The 20,487-nt window shown below is 42.2% G+C and overlaps 1 protein-coding gene across 1 annotated transcript in view; it reads left to right on the top strand.

The window, feature by feature from the left end:
- SMS (spermine synthase) overlaps window positions 1-15,286 on the top strand; it is a 45,937-nt gene extending 30,651 nt beyond the window's left edge. The window contains exons 8-11 of the mRNA XM_081222655.1: window positions 5,705-5,819; window positions 6,688-6,767; window positions 13,258-13,373; window positions 14,763-15,286. Coding sequence (XP_081078781.1) covers window positions 5,705-5,819; window positions 6,688-6,767; window positions 13,258-13,373; window positions 14,763-14,802 — 351 coding nt within the window. The 3' untranslated portion in view covers window positions 14,803-15,286. The remainder of the gene's footprint in view (window positions 1-5,704; window positions 5,820-6,687; window positions 6,768-13,257; window positions 13,374-14,762) is intronic.
- Window positions 15,287-20,487: the final 5,201 nt, after the last annotated feature.

Below are 20,487 nucleotides of genomic sequence, written 5' to 3'. Positions count from 1 at the left end.
ATGTTTTTTATTATGTCAACTGATAATATGTTGATCAGAACTGTTCCTTCTGAAAACAGCTTTAAGTATAATTGGTTAAGAAGATAAATAATCAAGATGATAGGTCATCTTGTAGGCGAGGAAAAATTTTCCCTCTACCCTTCTAGTACTTGCCTGAGACCCCCATAATAAAAGACTAACAAGAGGAAAAACAAGTTATTAAATGTTTTAAACTCATGTATTTATGGGAGATGCACAGAAAAGTGAGCAACTCAGAGGTAGCTGTAGAATTTAGGCTTAAATATGATCCTAATAGGGACAGAGGGATGTAGGTGTCTTGAGGGAGGGTAAATGACTTAGGAACAATGAACAGGGCCCTTAGAAGAGTAGAAAAAGAGGTATGATAGTTTGTGACAGAGTTTGTCTGGGTGTGGTGTCAGCCTCATCTGCTGTGATAAGAGGCCATCTTCCCTGGTTGAATTCCTCGGGGAGGGGATGTATGACAGTTGAATTTCTTTTGGAGGATCTGTCTTTAGGCAGATAAAGGGGAGTTCAGAGAAAGCCTCTCCCTACATTGCTGTTTTTCAAGTGCCTACAGCTCAAAATGTTCAATATGCCAAAGCACCGTATTTTGAGGTAGCCTGTTCTGCTATCCTTTATTCTCTTTATGTGAGTTCTGTATACATTTGTATTCAGGGAAGGTGTGTACATATAGTTTAAAAAAAAGAAAGAAAGAAGGAAATGGCTAACTCCAGATTCTTTGAATTTAATAACATTAATTCATTCTTGTATAAAAGATGCCATGTACCTTTTTATGACCTGGCAACCACCACTTTTGACTTTTGTCTCTTTAGCCTGAGTCTCTCTGTGTCTGGGTCTTTGAGAAGGAATTCAGGTATTTAATTAGAGGGTGTAGACGATGTTTGATGTAGGAATAATTGCTTCTTGCTAAGCAAATAAGTTCCTAAATTCTACTGTGCTTGTAAGTTGACGGATCATTATAGTTTGTAGGATACATTTTGTATCGTATTTTGAGGATTCATATGTTAGGTGCCCATACCTACATTATTTGGTAGAGCAACATAACTAAGCAAATGCATATTTTTATTTGACCAGAATCTTAAATGTGTACCTCTAGTTTTATAAACATATAGATGAATGTTTTCATTTGTTATGCAAATTACCTACACCTACCCGTGTTCTCTAATATGTGTGTATCCAAATTTGATTTCATGGTACATATGTTAATTTTTTTTTTTTTTCGGTATGCGGGCCTCTCACTGTTGTGGCCTCTCCCGTTGCGGAGCACAGGCTCCGGACGCGCAGGCTCAGCAGCCATGGCTCACAGGCCCAGCCGCTCTGCGGCATGTGGGATCTTCCCGGACCGGGGCACGAACCCATGTCCCCTGCATCGGCAGGTGGACTCTCAACCACTGCGCCACCAGGGAAGCCTATCATCAGCCTATTCTTGATAACAAAATTTATTTACTTAAATTTAATCCAATCTTAGCTAATCCTGACCATGTATAAAACTTTTCTAAGTGTTTCTTTTTCACAAACGTTCTAAAACTTTCTGTACCCATGTTATTTTGTTCTTTATTTTCTTTTCTATTCAGAAACAACCAGCTCTAGGACAAAATTACCTTTTTCCCTTTAACAAAGCACACTTCCATTCTTCAAAACTTCTTTTACTGTAAACACATCCTACTTTCCTTGTATGTTGAAATATTTCCCTTATTTTTTAAACATTTGAAAACAAAAGTTTCACCTAGAAAACTTACCTAATTTACATTTAATTTACTCAGATGTCTCATCAAGTTGTTTTTCTTTTTGACAAATTTTAAAACAATATGAACTTCTAGTAACCCTAGTTGCAATAAAAGTATTATACTTAATACTGATAACTCTAAAGACATGTGTATATTAAATCAACATGCTTAAGCTAGATTTAATATCAGATATCAAATTAATAATATTTCCCAGATCACATGAACCTGAAATTTACTCTAACTAGTTTTTTATATTTCTGAGAATTTAAATAAGCACATGCTTTTTTTTAGGTCAGTTAAATGGAACTCATCCACAAACCAATCTTGGCAATGCCATTTGGAGATAGACACATATTTATAATGTACACATAGACATACATATGTCTATATAGACACAGATGTAAAAGTTTTCCTGTTTGCGTTTAAAAAGCCCCCTTCCCTGTCCCCGTCGTTCCCCCCTGTCCCCATCGTTCCCCGCCCCCACTCCAGTCTCAGGGATCACAGACGATTAAAGTTTCTGAGAGCCCAGGTAGGTCATTTTCATCTCGAAGGTAGTAGCTAACCTCTACTAACTGCACACACACAAAACAGTTTTGGAATGTCAAAAGAGCCTCATCTTAGCCATTTTCAGGGTGAGATTTCCTTCAGTTTGTAAGTAGCCAATTTGGTTTAAATCAATAACAGTAATAGACAGTAATACATATCACTCACCCACATTCACATGCTTCCCTTCCAGATGAACTTGAATCAGCATTCAGGTTACCAAGACTCCCTTAATGAGGGTTAAAACCAGGAAGAGAGAATAGGATTGGGACTCGTGTACCGAGACATTCATGCCCACACCCAAAATAAAAGCCAAACCAGTTCCAAAAGGCTCACTTAGATACAACATAGCATAAGAGCCTATACATAAGGACTTTCACCCCATTTCACTTCCCTTTTATGAAACAGTTCTAGTTGAAAGATGCTGTTATAATTTAGAGGGCCATTGTTGTCCAGATCCCAAGGTGTACTGAGGCCAGGCAGTGTTACGATGAAATATCATTTTCTTTCATTCATGGGAGCAAAGCTGATCTCCCAGTTCTGAAAAATGTACTCTAGGGGACTACAAGCTGGAACAGAGCTGCGGTCATCTATAGTTAGTCATGGCTGGTGGCGTCAAATATCAAGCAAAGAGCAAACCAATGCAATGCAGAACAATCTCAGGGTCCCACTTCCCTAGCCCCAGAAAGGGAGATAGCCAACCAATGCCCTATCAGAGGTGAAGCCAAATGACCAAGCCTAGTCCCCTAGTCCCTTTATCTTAGGGAATTGTGTCAAGCTCGATTTCTGACTTGTTACATGTGATTTTTTTTTTACATGAACATGTTTTTTTGTAACTAGAAGGGAAGACTTCTTTGCTGTAGGCGAAGCCAGTGCAATAGGGAAGAATAACCATGGTGTCAATGTGAGCTCCATTACCAGAGATATCTCAACCAGCCAATGCAAGTACTGACTGATACACAGATACAAAAAACAAATACGGCCGCATAGACAAGAGATCAGATGAGGTATAGTTCAAAATTGCTTTCCCACTCCCAGATGGAGGCCTTCAAACAGTTTTCGTCTGACTTCCAAAAGAGAATCAGATTGACTCACAATGGGCCCAGAGTGGCTCACTTCCTGGAAGGAAATGAACCTAGACGGAGCCGGTAGGATTCCCAGCTCACGCATGCTGGAGAGACTCACCCCAAACCGATACCTAAGGTGGGCCGTAGGTCAGGATGTTTCTTGGTTCTAAACAGTCCTGTGCCGAAAGGGCTGGCATCTGGCATCGCCAGGGAGAGTCCCTCCAAGTTCCTCTGAGTGAAATGAGCTCTGGTGGCTGTTGGGGACTCAGGGAAGAAGGCTGCCCTCGGCCAGGGTCGACCTGTCACGGGCCCAGTCTCTTGTTTGGCTCATCAAAACTGGTGAAACCAAATTCGTGTGCCTGATACACAGTGAGGCCGAACAAACTGAAACTTCAGCGTTTGGAGCAAAGAAACGTTTATTGCAAGGGCCAAGCAAGAACAGGCAGCTCAAGCTCTAATGCGTTTTAAGGCAAATTTGAGGGGAGAGCTGCAGGGTGTGTAGTTTTCTTCTGATTGGTTGGTGGTGAGGTAACCCGGCGGTGTTACTGGATTCTCAGTCATCAGTCTTCTGGTTCTAAGTGCTTGTGCTCAGCCTGAAGTTACCAGCCTCCACGTGGGTGGGGGCCTTAGTTCCTGTCGAAGATCCCGGAGTTATGTATCAGATTGTTAGGTGTAGGGATACAGAAAGGTTTTGTACCCGGGAGGGCCCGCAGGGCCCTGCTCAGTTTCAACACGCCCCCCGCAACTTCTTTGATACTCCTCAGGCTTGAGGGGAACAGGTGTGGGACAAGAAAGGGAATAAAGTTTTGGATAAAGAGGTTAATCACAAAGTTGGCAGAGGAATTCGGCTTTAGGGGGACTCGCTTTCATTGGTACTTTTCAGAAGACGAAAGTCAAATAGCCTGCAAACTTTTGACAAGCTGCTTACCCCTATTGGTGGCATGAAGTTCTTGTGAAAAGTTAGCAAGGGACTCGACAAAATAAAACAACAGGGACAACATCCAGTACTGGGAAGGCTGCAAGGACACAGGTGCTTTTTGGAGCAAGAATTGCCTTCAGAATTAAAAATTAAAGTACACATGCTTTTTGTTCTGGCAACCCAATGTTTGGGCATCCAGGCAACAGTCATCTATACAAGGAGGTTTGTTATGGCTGTGTTTGTAGAGACCAAGACTTGAAGATGGTAAGAATATATAGCATTTTTAGTGGTATGTTAACATTTTTAAAAAAACATCATTACCTGGAATGGTGTTAGGTGAAAGTTGCCAAGTTTAGAACGATGTGTGTGATCCTAGTTATACAAACGAGAAAACGCATTTGTGTTTATGTGCAGGTGAATGTGCACAAGACTTTTATCTGAGCACAAGGGAAAACTGAGCGTATCAAACAAGACTGATATGTAGTTGGAGGCGGCTGAGGTGTTAGTGCCTTCTAGATCTTTGCGTGGTTGCACTTGATGCATTACATGAAACGAGTTATGTAACAACCGGAGAGGAAGATCCAGTTTCTTCAAGAATTGTGGTTTTGAGGATATGTGTAAGAACATTTATAGGAAAAGATCTGGAATAGTTTATCTTAGGGAATTGTGGCAAGCTCGATTTCTGACTTGTTACATGTGATTTTTTTTTACACGAACATGTTTTTTGTAAGTAGAAAAATGAAAAGACAAGGAGAATAACTCCTTTCTTGTTCAGGAATTTGCCTACAGCTAGGTGGTCCCTAGCACAAAGCTTCAATACTCCAAAGATACGGCAAATCCCAAACTTATTTCCTGTATTTACTGTAAAGGGTCTGTATGAGAATTCCAGCTCCTACCTGCTATACTCTGCTTGTTAATAACTCTGTGATTGTGAGAGCTGGCATTTATCACATGGCTTTATTACCATCAGTACTTGAGGTATTAGAGGTAAGATGCAAAAAATAAATCAATAGACAACAAAGTCATTCAGTGCTTAGTATAAAAGAAAAACTAAAAGTAGAAGAAAATACATGTAGTAGGAGAGGCAGTATAGATTAGAGTTAAAGGTGTGAACTTGGTTTTCAGATCTAGGTGTGCTTCTTGGCTCCATTTCTTATTGGGTGCCTTTGGGCAGGCTTTGTGACCTCTCTCGTTTGTGTCTCTGTTTGTAAAATGGGGATGGTAATAGTACCTGCGGGGAGTTGTAAAGCATGCAGTAGGTCCTGAATTGTAGCTCTTAGCAGGTATGGGTGGAAGTCATTTTTGCTTGTGCGGCAGGGTGCTGTGGCCCTCAGCCCCCGCATGCCGTCTCCCCTTTCCTTCTACAAGTGTTTAACTACTTCCATATGTGTTGGCTCACCCGCATCTGTTCCGGTTCTCTCTGGAAGGTTCTAATAGAAGACTGTATTCCTGTACTGAAGAGGTACGCCAAAGAAGGGAGAGAGTTTGATTATGTGATTAATGATTTGACAGCTGTTCCAATCTCCACATCTCCGGAAGAAGGTAGATTCTGTTCTCTTTTTTCTTTTTAACCAAGATAATGTTCATGGAAACGTTTTTCTTGGCACCATGTGAGAATGAAAGGATCTTAAGAGATTGTCTAGTAAAGTTCCTTCATTTATTAAAGGTAGTTAAACTGAGGCCAGAGGTGGGAAGATGGCTAGATTTTGCTTTGGTCAAATCCTGTTTTGCTATTAAATGAGAAAAATTAATTCAGTTGTTTGAAATAAGCATGAAATAAAATGACTCATAGTTACACCATTGAGACATTAGCTTGTTGGATAACTTACTTTTATATATTGTGATTTTTTTAACCTGTACTGGGGCAATATGGTGACCTTTCTAAGCCACACCAGAGACAGTTCCCCTTCTCAGACCACAACTCGAAATCACTGCTAGCTTAGAATTTCAGTGTTCATGTTTTTTCTAATACCTTGTCTTCCTGCTGAGTTTCCAGACTCGGGTCACCACCTGATGACCCTCGCTGACCCTCACCCTTGCAGTTTCTCTCTTGAGATGTTGCTGCTTTCCCCCTTACTTAAAGCTGTTGTCTTTCAGATTTCAATCACTGCCTTTGTGTCAAATCTTGATGGGTATGGTGAGAACACTGCTACGTACATGCACATTTGCTTTTGATCTTGCTTGTGTATGCGTGTATGTGCACGTGTGTCCAAGACACAAAATATGTGACAGTGTGCTGTCATTCACGAATAAGCCCTCGAACACTGGGTCTTAAGAAGCTCATGGCTATTTCTTTTTTTTTCTTATTTTTTGTATTGTTGAATATTAATGTGAATGTTTGACTTTAGATGTTGTTTCTGATGCACATAAAGTCATATTTATAAAACTTAATTTTTTTTTTTACATCCAGATTCCACATGGGAGTTTCTCAGACTGATTCTTGACCTCTCAATGAAAGTATTGAAACAGGATGGGAAATATTTTACACAGGTATAGACTTACTTAAGTGTTTTTTTCCCAAAACTATCAAATTTTACGTTTTGTGCTTCACACAGCCCAAATACTTAGGAGACATTAACATAAAGACTAATGGTAGCACTAACTATTTAGTTACTTGTAAAATTAAGACTAAATGAAGGTTAAAAGGGAGTGCGTATAGTATGTAATGGCTGTGTGCTCTGACAATGTAGGGATAGTACAACTACTAAAAATAGTGGTGAGTGGGGGAGACTGGGACAAGTATATGCAAAAATCTTTTGTGTATTTTCAGTAATCATGTTGGTGGTGATGGTATTAGTATTGTTATTCTGAGGTTGTTATATTTGTAATGTGGCATAAAGCAATTGAGCAATTATACAATATTTTAATTCTATCATCCCCAACATTGTCAATGTGGAAGGAAGTAGTTGAAGATGTAATAGAGAAGTGGATAAATAAAGCCGTATTATACTGAAAAAATTTCAAAGACAGACCAGTATAATTGGATTATGTTCTGAAGCAGTCAGTTTGTAAATAGCTGGCCTGTCATTTTTAGGGAATTAATGAGTTCTGTTGTGTCCTGTTACCACAACCTTCCGATTTATTAAACTTGGGCTTTGGCTGTAGTATAAGTCGCTGTCACCAGATGGGGACACAGACTGTGATTTCCCCCCCACCCCCAAAGTCTAGGGCAGGGGTCCCCAACTCCCAGGCCACGGGCCGGTACCGGCCCGTGGCCTGTTAGGAACCGGGCCGCACAGCAGGAGGGGAGCGGCGAGTGAGCCAGCGAAGCTTCGTCTGCCGCTCCCCATCGCTCACATTACCGCCTGAACCATCCCCCCACCTTCCGTGGAAAAACTGTCTTCCACAAAACCGGTGCCTGGTGCCAAAAAGGTTGGGGACCACTGCTCTAGGAAATTCTTAGTGGAAAAGCCATCAGCATAATTTCATAAACTGCTTTGGCTGTAGTATGAGTTGCTGCCACTAGATGGAGACACAGACCGTGGTTTTTCCCCTCATCCTCTAGGAGATTCTTAGAGGACAAGCCGTCAGCATAATTTCATAAACTGCTCTGGCTGTAGTATGAGCTGCTGCCACCAGGTGGAAGCAAATTGTATTTTCCTTATTTTCTAGAGGATTCTTAATTTTAAAAGGTTTGTAGTATTTCTTGATATGTAAAAAATACATATATATATAAAACCTACTAAAGTCCTTAACATTTCGAAAATGACAGCAAAAGCAGCTAATTGATGATCCGTCTTTTTACTTGGTACAAAAATCCCTTGATTCGTAAGCAGAAGATAAACAGTATTGTACTCTGGTCCCTGTAATTACTTCTTCAGTATTTTCAGGAGAATTCCACCTCCCCCCCAACTTTTTAAAAACATTATTATAGTTAAATGTCAAGAACTACTAGAAAGGTCCTAACTTTATTCTCCCGAGGAGGCATTTTTAAGCAGACCCCAGACAGTTTACGGGATCTGAGATTCATGGTGCTGAAAACAGCTTGGCAACTTAAGAGACACCTTGAATTAGTTTCCGTCCCATCCTGTTTTCTTCCTCCTCCCCCTGCACGGGCAATGAATCCTGGACCTTGCACTTGGTGAAAGTGTTGGTAAGCTTCAAGGGAACAGACAACTGTCGACGAATGGACTTTTTTTTACCCTGATCATTCTTAAGAATGATTTTTTAAACACATTCTAGAATTAACTTTTTAAAAGCCAGGGGTCCAGGGGTCCGTAAACCATGGGCCAGATCTCATCTACTGCTAGTTTTTGCAGTTTTCTTGGCACACAGTCATGCCCATTCATTACAGAGCGTCCATGGCTGCTTTGGCTACAGCAGCAGCTTTGGAGCACTTTTGGTGAAAACTATATGATCTGCAAAGCCTAAAATATTTTCTTTCTGGCCCTTTATAGGAACCCTGTAAAGGGTTCTGACCCCTGCTTTACAGGAACTCTACAATGAAACCTGCTCAAACCAAGTGGTCTTATTCTTATAAAAGCAACCCAAATTTAGTGAGTTGGGTTTTTCATAAGTGGATATTTCTCAAGCAGAGCATATATTGATAGAATTTGGTTCTTTTTATGTTTCTGCAAATAGAAGTTTCATGGAGCTTAAGTTGGGGAGAATGTGAGGCTCTGGTATCTGTAATCAAAAGTGACTGAAAACAATTTGGATCTACTTCAAACCAGTCAGTTTGTAGTAGAGAATAGGTCCAGTTAGGAAGAAAGCGTGACTGTTTTCTTTTGTTGTATTTACCTGGTACACTGCTTCCTTGGGGAACTGCCGTCTCAGTATGGACAACTAATAGAAAGGCTTACTTGACAGATCATCCCCGCCCATTCCGAAATACTAATGATTTAGGCTTTGATAACCTGGCCTTTGCCAACCAACTTTTACTAAAAATCACCTTAAATACTCAAGGCTGTGCTGGTTTCTAAGAATTGTCCAAAAGATGTATTAGGACATGCTTCCCACCCTCGCATTCATTATAGTTGGAAACTCAAGGCGATCTCTTTTTATGATACCCGGGAATCCCACAGTATGTTGCGTGGTTGAATGTGTCATATGGACCAAGGGGGCGTAGGCCTTTGAAGAAGCAGTAGTCAAGAGCTGCAGTGTGGTTTGACTCAGTATGTACAGATGTCATTCCCACAGTGTAATACTTTCTTCAACTACCACGTGGTATGCTCAGGAGATACCTTTAATTCACACCCACCCCCCTTCCCTGAGCCTGTAGCTTAGAAATGGAGTAAGGTTAAAGATGGGACAAAAATGTTGTTTGGCTTGTTAACTTGGTGACTGACAAAAGCTAAATGTTGCTGCCTAAAACTGCTTGCATCACAATGACAAGTTCATGATGTCACTAGTGTCACTGTGGCTGGTTGAAGACAGCCTTGTCTGTGGGCCACAGAGCTGGGGAAGGCGTCCTGGAATGTGTGGGGATTCATCGATCCACCGCTGGCAGGCCAGGGGAATTTGAATCCAGGGAAGAATTGCTTTTGTGGGACTAGGAGGCAGGTTCCCCCTACCCCCCATTAAAAAAAAACTGTAGGTTATTTCAAAGTACAAAAATATGTGTGTGATATTCATATTAGTTATGATACAAAGATATTAACTCCCCCGTCCCCCCGCAGTCGTGGATGTTACCAGTACGCTTGACTCGTCTGCATTCCTCCCTAATCCCCTCCCGCCTTCTGGAAGTAACTCATTTTTAGTGTGATTTTTTGTTTCAGTTACTCTTGTGCTTTCTTTATAGATGTTTTACACACGTGTGATCTGCTAAATCATCATATTGTTTTTGCTTGCTTTTGAACTAGATAAAAATGGTGTCATTAAGGAGGTATTCTTCCAGACTTTTTTTTTAGTTGCGGCATGTGGGATCTTTTCAGTTGCGGCATGCAAACTCTTAGTTGCAGCATGCATGTGGGATCAAGTTCCCTGACCAGGGATCGAACCCGAGCACCCTGCTTTGGGAGCACGGAGTCTTAGCCACTGGACCACCAGGGAAGTCCAGACCTTTTTATATTACAGAAATCACACAAGCTGTTTAAAAGATACAAACAGAACTGAAATCTATAAAGTAATAAAGCAAGTGTCAGCCACAGCTAACATGAGGCAAGGAGAAACTTCTTAATTCTTTGCTATTAGATTGTTATTATGCATCCTCCATGTGTTGTAAGAAAAGAACAGTGTTGTTCCATTTAAATACATAGAAGAGTGAAATGTATCACATTACTTTTTTTGGGTAGGTATCTGTGGGGTTTTTTTTTTTTTTCCTTTTTAAACTGCTTTTTGACAATTTTGGGGAAGCATAAATTGAAACTATCCTATTTCTTTACCACATTCTTTGTAAGGAGGACTTCCCATATACCCTCTGTAAAGAGAGAGTGTGGTGTCATTTTTAAGATGGCAAGGAAAACCTTGAACTGTGAACCTTGGTGGCATTTCCATTCTATAGCTTCCCCGGTAGTGAGGTATTCTAAAAACAACCGGGCAGTGTTTTCTATTTGTGAATCTTAAATTACACATGTGGTGTTTATGTACTCTCATGGTGAACTTGATGTTGAAACCAAATTATATGCTGGCCAAGGGCACTTTGGCCAGTTCCCACTGCAGGACCCTAGATGATGGGTTACTAAACAGGCTGGCACTGAAGGATGACGATGTGCTGAGCAAATGTGCTACGTTAAAACCGCCCAGGCCAGCCCTTGGAATAGTTCTGTCTACCCACTTGCCCGTGACTGACTGGTTCTTTGGTTTTGAAAGCCATCCTCAGGAACGCTTATATCACAGGCTGCTTTATTTGTGAATAATTTTCATCTTACATTATACTTGGCTATTTTGAGGCAAATTGATAGCAAAGTTCTTATGAAGGAATGTGATCAGCACATACATTCAGTTGTCTTCCAAATGTTAAGAACTTCAGAGGTTGGGACTTCCCTGGTGGCACAGTGGTTAAAACTCCACGCTCCCAATGCAGGGGGCCCGGGTTTGATCCTTGGTCAGGGAACTAGATCCCACATGCATGCTGCAACTAAGAGTTCGTATGCCACAACTAAGGAGCCTGTGAGCTGCAACTAAGGAGCCAGCAAACCACAACTAAGGAGCTCTCGAGCCACAACTAAGGAGCCCACCAGCCACAACTAAGGAGTACATGTGCTGCAACTAAGGCGCTGGTGAGCTGCAACTAAGGAGCCTGCTGGCCACAACTAAGGAGTACATGTGCCGCAACTAAGGAGCACGCCTGCCACAACCAAGACCTGCGCAACCAAATAAAATAAATAAATAAATATATATATATATATATATATATATATATAAGAATTTTAGAGGTTAAGAGGAAATAGTTGGTATTAAATACCCATCTTGTTTTCTAAATCCATTATGAAAAGCCCTTGGGGGAAAATTGTTCTCAAATGATAAACCCTACCCCAGATCTACTGAATGAAAATATGCATTTTAATAAGGCCCCCTATGATTCACACATACATTAAAAATTAAGAATCACTGCTCTAGAATTATGCACGTACTGTATCCATTCAGCAGATCTCCTGTGTCTTGGCCAGCATCTCTGATTCTCTTCACCTTTTTTTTTTTTTAATGGTCATAGAGTGGCTGCTGCAGCTCCACATTTCCCATCTAAGTCGGAGGCTGGAAGAAAGTTGAAGGAGCCAGGTCACTGTATTTATCCTTGATTGTCCAGAATCAAATATCACTTATATGTGGAATCTAAAAAATAATACAGGGCTTCCCTGGTGGCGCAGTGGTTGAGAGCCCGCCCGCCAATGCAGGGGACACGGGTTTGTGCCCCGGTCTGGGAGGATCCCACATGCCGCGGAGCGGCTGGGCCCGTGAGCCATGGCCACTGATCCTGCGCGTCTGGAGCCTGTGCTCTGCAACGGGAGAGGCCGCAACAGTGAGAGGCCTGCGTACCTCAAAAAAAAATAATAATAATAATATAAATGAATCTATATACAAAACAGAAACAGACTCACAGACATAGAAAACAAACTTACAGTTACCAAAGGGGAAAAGGGAGGAGGAGGGATAAATTAGGAGTTTGGGATTAATACAAACTACTATATATAAAATAGATAAACAACAAGGACCTACTGTATAGCAGAGGGAACTATACTCAATATCTTGTAATAACCTATAATGGAAAATAACCTGAAAAGATACATATATATATATTATATATAATAATATATATAGTGTATATAACTGAATCACTTTGCTGTACAGCTGAAACTAACACAATATTGTAAATCAGCTATACTTCAACAATTTAAAAAAAGAACACATTTCAAGAAATAAATCTTTCCCAGCAGATTTCCACTATATTTCATTGAGCACTCCTACTTGCTGGGGAGACGGAAAAGGGGTGGCAAAATAGAGAAAAATTAGAACAATGAAGTCAGAAAATGTTTGATAAAGAGTAGAACTGGGGAATATCCTTAGTGTATACATCTTGAATAGACTTTTGTTCTCTTATGCCTTGAAATAAATCACAGATTTGGGGGGAAAGCACAGAGGTGTGAATATAGTTCTGTGTCAACATCTTAGACTCTTAAGAGGGTTGTAGTTTAAGCCATTCTGGAAATCAAGAGCATTATCTTTTTGATACTTCATTCTCAACACAGTGGTGACTATTGGGAAAACGTATTTTGAATGGGTTATGTGTATGAATCTTTGCTCATTGCATGGTGTTGATACAATGACTGTGTCAGTAATGAGAAATTGGTCTCACTGCTTTCTGTTGCTTCATACTTGAATAATTTGAAATGGCTTGGTAAATGAGGTAGAAGGATAATGAGCTAATGGATCTATAAATAGCACTCAGTGCAATTTGTGAAAGTACAGAAACCTTATCTCATTTTCAGAGATGAACTTTTGTCTAAAGCTAGAATTGCTCATTTATTAGAGACCTTCAAATGAGTGGGATGCTCAGTAGGACTGAAGAATCCTATTGTTTGCTTTTCTCTCTTTGATTTAGGGGAACTGTGTCAATTTGACGGAAGCCCTGTCACTCTATGAAGAACAGCTGGGGCGCCTGTATTGTCCTGTGGAATTCTCGAAGGAGATCGTCTGTGTCCCTTCATACTTGGAATTGTATCCTTTGACCACATCATTGTGTTGCCAAATCAGAACCTCCATGTAAATACCATGCCCGTTTAACATTTTAAAGAAACAGAATTAGTTGTATAGTACATGTAAGGCCCTGGTCCCCCCCCCACCCCCGACCCTGCTCAGATGCTGGGGTGTGGCCCGACACAGCTTCTCAGGTGGTTTTAATGGTCTGGCACCACTGGTTCTCACAGGCAGTCCCCAGACCTGTGGCATCCCCTGGGAACTAGTTTCTCGAGCCCTGCCCCAGCCTGCCGCCCAATGAGAAACACTGGAGGGTGGGGCCCGGTGACCTGTCTTGACCAGCCTGCCAGGAGATTGATGTGCACTTTAAAGCTTCAGAAGCCCCAGTCTAGACACCGTCCCAGCTGGAGCAGGCCGACTGAAGAAGCTCATTGTCCTTTTATGTTAAAATTACCCTACTTTAATATTAGTTTCTACACTTCACTTGATCCTGATTTGCGGTAGAGATAGAGCTAAAACTAATGGTGGGCATCACAAAGTTAATGTTGATGTTCTCCATTAGTTCCACTTAGTAAAGTTAGTCCAGGGAAATAAGAAAAAAAAAACAGAGAAAACCCAAATGAAAGCATTGTCATTGGAAATTTATAGTGCATTTCTTCCTCCTAAAAACGGACTGTGGTCTGTAGGGCAAAGCTACCTGACCGGAGGTGGCGGGGTCTAGCTTCCTGTGAGAGCAGGTTTCATGGCTGCCTGCTAGCCTGAGCTCTGTGACCATGACAGCCCTCCAGGGAGGAGGGGCCGCCAGGTTCCTCCTGGCCTGTGCAGAGCTTTGACGCCTCTCCCTGGCGAACAGGCAAGCATGTTCATCAGGGTTCCTCTCCAGAGCATTTGTTATAGCCAGCTCTTCTTTATACATTGAAAGACTTTAGAAAGCAGTTGATGACACCTGGAGAAAAGGCTTTCGCCCTCTGGCTGCCCTCTGGTTCCTCTTCTTCTCCAGCCTTCCACCTTTCTCCCCCTTCTCTTCCTAGTTCCCTCCTCTCCCATCCCCCCCACCCCTCTTCTCACCTCCCTCTTGTCTTTGTGTCTCCTCTCCTCCTCATTCTCCTGTTAATTCCCCAAAACATTTTAGAGTCCTTGGAAGCAGAAGCGTTACCTGAGAGGATATTTGTGTCCCTTTAATCTTTTCTTTGCTCACCCACCGCCCTCCTTCCCCACCCCACGACTCACAGGTGGTGGGCATCCTGGCTGCAAAGTGCCCTTGTGTAAGAGGCCTTCATTCTCGTGACCACAGTGCTGGAAGCTCTGAAGCTTTCATCCATCTTCCAATTTGTAGGCCAGTAAACAAATGTGAAGTGATGCCTGTTCTTCCTTGAATTACCTGTTCTTATTCCTTGACTCCTTGTCCAGGTGGGTATTTTACACTGTTTGGAAGAAAGCTAAACCTTGAAAATCAATTTCCCCTAATCATGTGTGCTGCAAATAGCCTTCCTGACCTTCGTATGCTGTACATGACATCGAAAGGAGTCAGGCAATTGATTGTGAATTCCTTCAAGTTTCCTTTTTTTAATTATTTTTTAATTTAAAAATCAAACGGAAAATGTATATTTTGATGAACTGGGGTGTTACTTTCTTGAAAGTCAGCTGAAGGATGACGAGACAGCGCAGTGAAGGCTGCTAAATGCACTGAACCTCTAGAATGTGATTTTTGTTTGTGTTTTTGTTTCTCTGTGTGGGCTTTTTTTGTTTCTGTTTTGGTAGTCTTCGAATTTGATTGTTTGGAGGAATGAACATCATTGTTTTCTTCTGGAGGGGAGCTCTTGACGGGAGTTTCTTTCCCCCCCAAATTGACCTAGGTATTAAAATTTGGTGCTTACAAGGAAAGACTTTAAAAAATGAATAGCAATGCTTCGATTAAAATTACAAATGAGAAATTTCATGTGTCTGTTGTTTTATTTCAGCCAGGTCTTTTCTTTCTCACTTCTGATCTCACAGAACAAAGATGTCTCCTTGGTCTTTTTTTAGTTCTGTTATATCACTCGGTGCCATTTATCTCTTTCTAATAGGATGGCCTTAGGGCCTTTTTTGAACAGCAGTAATGACTTCATTTTCCACCGTGGTAAATGACACACAACCTATTACATTCACCAGTTCTTCATTATAAAATTGACCTAAGGATAGGAAAAGATTTGGCCTTACTGTAAAGTTGAAAGTCAGAAGCTTCTTTCTATTCCAACTCTTACTGGTGTATTAGATGTGAAAATAAAGACCTCTTTGGAATGCTGCTGTGAAGTTTTCTGAGTTTTTTGATGCATAGATAGATGACAGTTGTGGAGAGGCCCACAGCTGCAACAGCAGCTTAAACTCACCTAAGGAAGTACGTGTAACAGCTTGGTAGTGTACTTGTGGGTCACAATCCACATCAAAGGTGAGGTTATATTGACCTGGATTGTTGGACATCACTGGGTTATCCTGTTTTGCTTTTTTTTTTCAAACTTTTATTTTTTAATTTTTTTTATTTTTAAATTTTATTTTTGGCTGTGTTGGCTCTCTGTTGCTGCCTGCGGGCTTTCTCTAGTTGCGGCGAGCGGGGGTACTCTTCGTTGCAGCACGCGGGCTTCTCACTGCAGTGGCTTCTCTTGTTGCGGAGCATGGGCTCTAGGCGTGCGGGCTTCAGTAGTTGCGGCACACGGGCTCAGTAGTTGTGGCACGCGGGCCCTAGAGCGCATGGGCTTCAGTAGTGCGGCGTGTGGGCTCAGTTGCAGTGCGTGGGCTCTAGGGCACGTGGGCTTCAGTAGTTGTGACTTGCGGGCTCTAGAGCACAGGCTCAGTAGTTGTGGTGCACGGCCTTAGTTGCTCCGCAGCATGTGGCATCTTACCGGACCAGGGATTGAAACCGTGTCCCCTGCATTGGCAGGCGGATTCTTAACCACTGTGCCGCCAGGGAAAGTCCCCCTGTTGGTTTTTTTTTTTTTTTTTTTTTTTTTTTTTTTTTTTTGCTGTATGCGGGCCTCTCACTGTTGTGGCCTCTCCCGTTGCGGAGCACAGGCTCCGGACGCGCAGGCCCAACGGCCATGGCTCACGGGCCCAACCGCTCCGCGGCATGTGGGATCCTCCCAGACCGGGGCACGAACCCGTGTCCCCTGCATCGGCAGGCGGACTCTCAACCACTGCGCCACCAGGGAAGCCCCCCCCTGTTGTTTTTTAAAAGGTTTTATGCTTTATCAGTGGAGTGAGTTCATTTACAATGAATTTGCAGTAGGCAAAGCATTAAAAATGAAATATCCAGTGTGTGTTTTGAGACAGAATAAGTGTCAACCAAGAACATTCTTCCTCCTGAGATAGGTTCATGGTATGCAACAGATATTCTTTAAAAATGAATATATGTCCACTTTTTCTTTTTTGTTGGATTGGTATGGGGGAAAAATAATAAAGGAGTTAGACTCATGTGGGAACTAGATTGGCTTTCAGCAAATATTTTTCTTGTGATAGAGGTTAAAAACAGCGTTGGTAGATAGACACTAAGAATCCTACGCAACCCCCGCCCTCCGACCCTATGCTTTCAAAGTCTCTGTGTACCACTCTGTAAGATTAAAAATGATGGTACTACTACTGTTAGAACACAGTTTGGGGTAAATGGAATTAGAGGGTTTTCTTTTTTTTAATTTTTATTTATGGCTACGTTGGGTCTTTGTTGCTGTGCATGGGCTTTCTTGAGTTGCGGCGAGCAGGGGCTACTCTTCATTGCGGTGCACGGGCTTCTCATTGCGGTGGCTTCTCTTGTAGAGCACGGGCTCTAGGCACACAGGCTTCAGTAGTTATGGCTCGTGGGATCTAGAGCGCAGGCTCAGTAGTTGTGGCGCACGGGCTGAGTTGCTCCGAGGCATGTGGGATCTTCCTGGACCAGGGATCGAACCTGTGTCGCCTGCATTGGCAGGCGGATTCTTTACCACTGCACCACCAGGGAAGTCCCAGGGTTTTCTTTTTTTTTTTCCATTTTAGAAAAGCAAGTGTATCTGCTGTCTAGCTATGGTATTGTTAATATGTGGCATAACTTTATACTTGAAGACTAGCTTGAGGCTGAGGCTAAATCTGCTGATGAATTTCATGACACACAGGTAGCTCCTGCCAAGAGCTGAGAGTTAAGAATGAGATGGATCAGGTTGGGCCAGGCCATGGAAGACACATTCAGGAGAGACTTAAGGGATGTGGTATGGGAGGACGAAGGGAATGGAAAGAAATATTTTATTCTGGGTGATAATGGTGAATTCTGAGCGCAGTCAATACTTTCTAGTAGAGAAAGGATGCCTGGTTTTTTTGAACATCTTTGTAACTGTTAAAAGCATGCAAACTGAACTCGATAACTAAAAACAACCTCTACTTTTGCTGCATTTTAAGGAAATGTTATAAGATCCAAGCACTGTTACATTACTTTAATGGGTGTAGTGTTATTTACTGTTGTAGTCTCCTTTATATGCTAAAATAGAATATACTGTAATATATAGCTGCTTTTTAATTAAAGACAAGACAATTGTGGCTGTAGTTTAAATTCTAGTCAACACATCAGCAGATGTCAAGAACTCGTTTATTAAAAAAAGTAATGCCCTCTCCTGAAAATGTGATTGGATATTTTAAAAATTTGATTAGTGGTGATGCACCTGGGCTGGAGGAAGGCTGGGTTGACAGTGTTGCTACTAAGCAAAGGAAAAATGTGCCCCTCCTTCTTGTGCAATTGACTAGACACCTTCTTGCTTAACTACTGCTGACATAAGAGTTTACATTTGTCTCAGTAGATTGATCAGTTTTATTCTGTTCCCATGACTTCTGGGATAGGGTGGAGGGTGAAGGGTGTGTGTGTGTGTGGGGGTGTGGGTGTGGGTGTGTGTGCGTGAGGGTGAGAGTGAAGGTTGTGTGTGTGTGTGATGTATCGTTGGCCTGTACCCAAGACTCTAGAGCAGTATTATTCAAAGTGTGGTGCTTCAACCAGCTCTTTGTGTTCTAAGCACATTGTTTCGTTTGCTTCAGCTGAAGTTTTTTGTCCACAGCAAGACTTCATCAGTGAACGAAGCATTATGTTGGTCTCCACCGCAGGACACGCTTCTTACCCAGTCTTGGAACAGCACTGTGAGTAGCACTGTTCTCGAGGCCAGCTTGGCAGCATTATTTGATTTGAGCTGCTACGTGGCCTTGAAATAACACTTAACAACCTTCTGTATCACCCTGTTGCTGAGTGTCTTTGTACCACATAATCTTTTACGGTGCTGTGCTTTGGGTTAATACACAACTTTCCTTTACATTCTCTTGCTTTTAAAATAGCTTTGTGAATTATGATTATCACTGAGTAGGCCAACAGTCAAAATTTGAAATATGCCCAAGGGTCCTGTGGCTAGGAGCAGTCTGAATTTAGGTTCCAACCTTCTGAATTTGCTGTCGGAAAGCTCACATCAGGGGTTCTTTCTCAGCCTTTTTGGTACCGTGAACTCTGGCAACCTGGTGAAACCTGTGAGCCCCTCCTCAGAAGCATGTTTTCTAATACATAAAGTAGATATGATTACAAGGAGACAGGTTACAATGTTTTTCAAAGATGTCTGATTTAATATTTGTGCTTTAATAACTTGTTACATAGCTGGATCTAGTTGTGAGTCAAATATTGTAATTTTGAAGCATAATGAGCATAAATAGAAGATCTGCAGCAACTGAAATGTGCTAAGAACGCATCTGACGTCTCTTGTTGACAAAGTCATAGGTACTGTCCGTGCTAACATGGATTGTGACCTACGCTCATGCTTAAAGGACATGCTAGATTTCAGTTAGAGGTTAGTGAAAATAAAGATAGAAAGGTTTTCCCATCCAAGTTCAGAGCCACAAAGAATTCTGTCCATAGATGCCAGGTTAAGAACCCCTGACCCACAGTTTTTGCTCCCACTGTTTAATTGTATTTCGGTGGTGGGGAAGGGTAGCTGGGTCCCTTCACCCTGCTGTCACACGTCAGATCAGTTCTCCTTGGCCAGAACCATTTAAAATCTCAATTACCTAGTGCAGTCATTCCACTGATTCCTGCTTTACTCATTATTTCAAAAATGAAAAGTAGAACATGGGAAGAAACAGCCCAGTGCTTTGGGAAGGCTATTTGGATACTCTTGGATGTGATTTCCCTGGGAAATCAGATGATAAATGTGACTGGACAGGTATGCTTATCTCCTGTATCTAGGGGTCCCAGCGACGGTTCATTAACGCAGACCACATCCCGGGGCAATGACCAGCCAAATGGTGGTCATTTCAATGAGTGATTCCTTTCAGATGAATGGGTCCCTCTTTGGGCAACTTTGCAGGGAACATAACAGAATAAATGAGTCAGGGGTTCTCCCGGGTAAAGTAAGCTTAACAAGCCAAATCTGTTTTGATAGCCCTCCAATATCCAGAGAGAGGACGGGGCGGGGGAGGGGGTTTGCCCCACCCCATGGGGCCTAGAGATGAAGGCCCAAGATTGTAAAGATGGGCAAGGAGGCCCAAGATTGTAAAGACGGGCAAGGGGCGGTTCTCTGTAGATACGGGCTTTGACACTGGAGTTGACTTGTTAGAGATCATTCCTGGTTCTGCCTATTAGGCAATCCTTTTTTCTTGTTTTAGGGCTAAAATAGTCTTCCATATCGGTTGATGATTATGTTGGTGACTTAGGTTCTCAGTAAGTGATTCTGACAGCTCTCAGTTCGTTTCAGAGAGATGGAAAAGCTCCTTGGACGACATTCCGTGTCCTCTACTTTCTAGACAACTCTGCCTTTGCCTGCTTTCAGTTGTCTGAGTTAAATTTGATACATGAAATGACCCCTCTGTCCTTCCTCCCAGGGCTAAGGGGGAGCTTCTGTCGACATATCCTGTGCGTTCATTGCGTGGTCCCTTCACACTCAGTGATTCCGGTTTTTCTCCTCAGTCTTATTCAACAGTCTTCACCCCTTATCTATTGTCCGCATACATTTAAATGTTTAATGTCTGAAGAGAAGGTGAGTCCTGGTGGGAAAGAACACGCCTGAGTGTGGTTTCTGACTCTGCCAGGTAAGGGCTGGAGGCATTTAACTGAAGCATGGTGGGGGCAGTTGACAGACGGCTAGAATATAAACTCCAGGGCCGTCACCGG

This window comes from Mesoplodon bidens, assembly GCF_964165515.1.
Source record: "Mesoplodon bidens genome assembly, chromosome: X".
In the NCBI taxonomy this organism is placed as follows: Eukaryota; Metazoa; Chordata; class Mammalia; order Artiodactyla; family Ziphiidae; genus Mesoplodon; species Mesoplodon bidens.
This window is presented reverse-complemented; position numbering and strand designations above follow the sequence as displayed.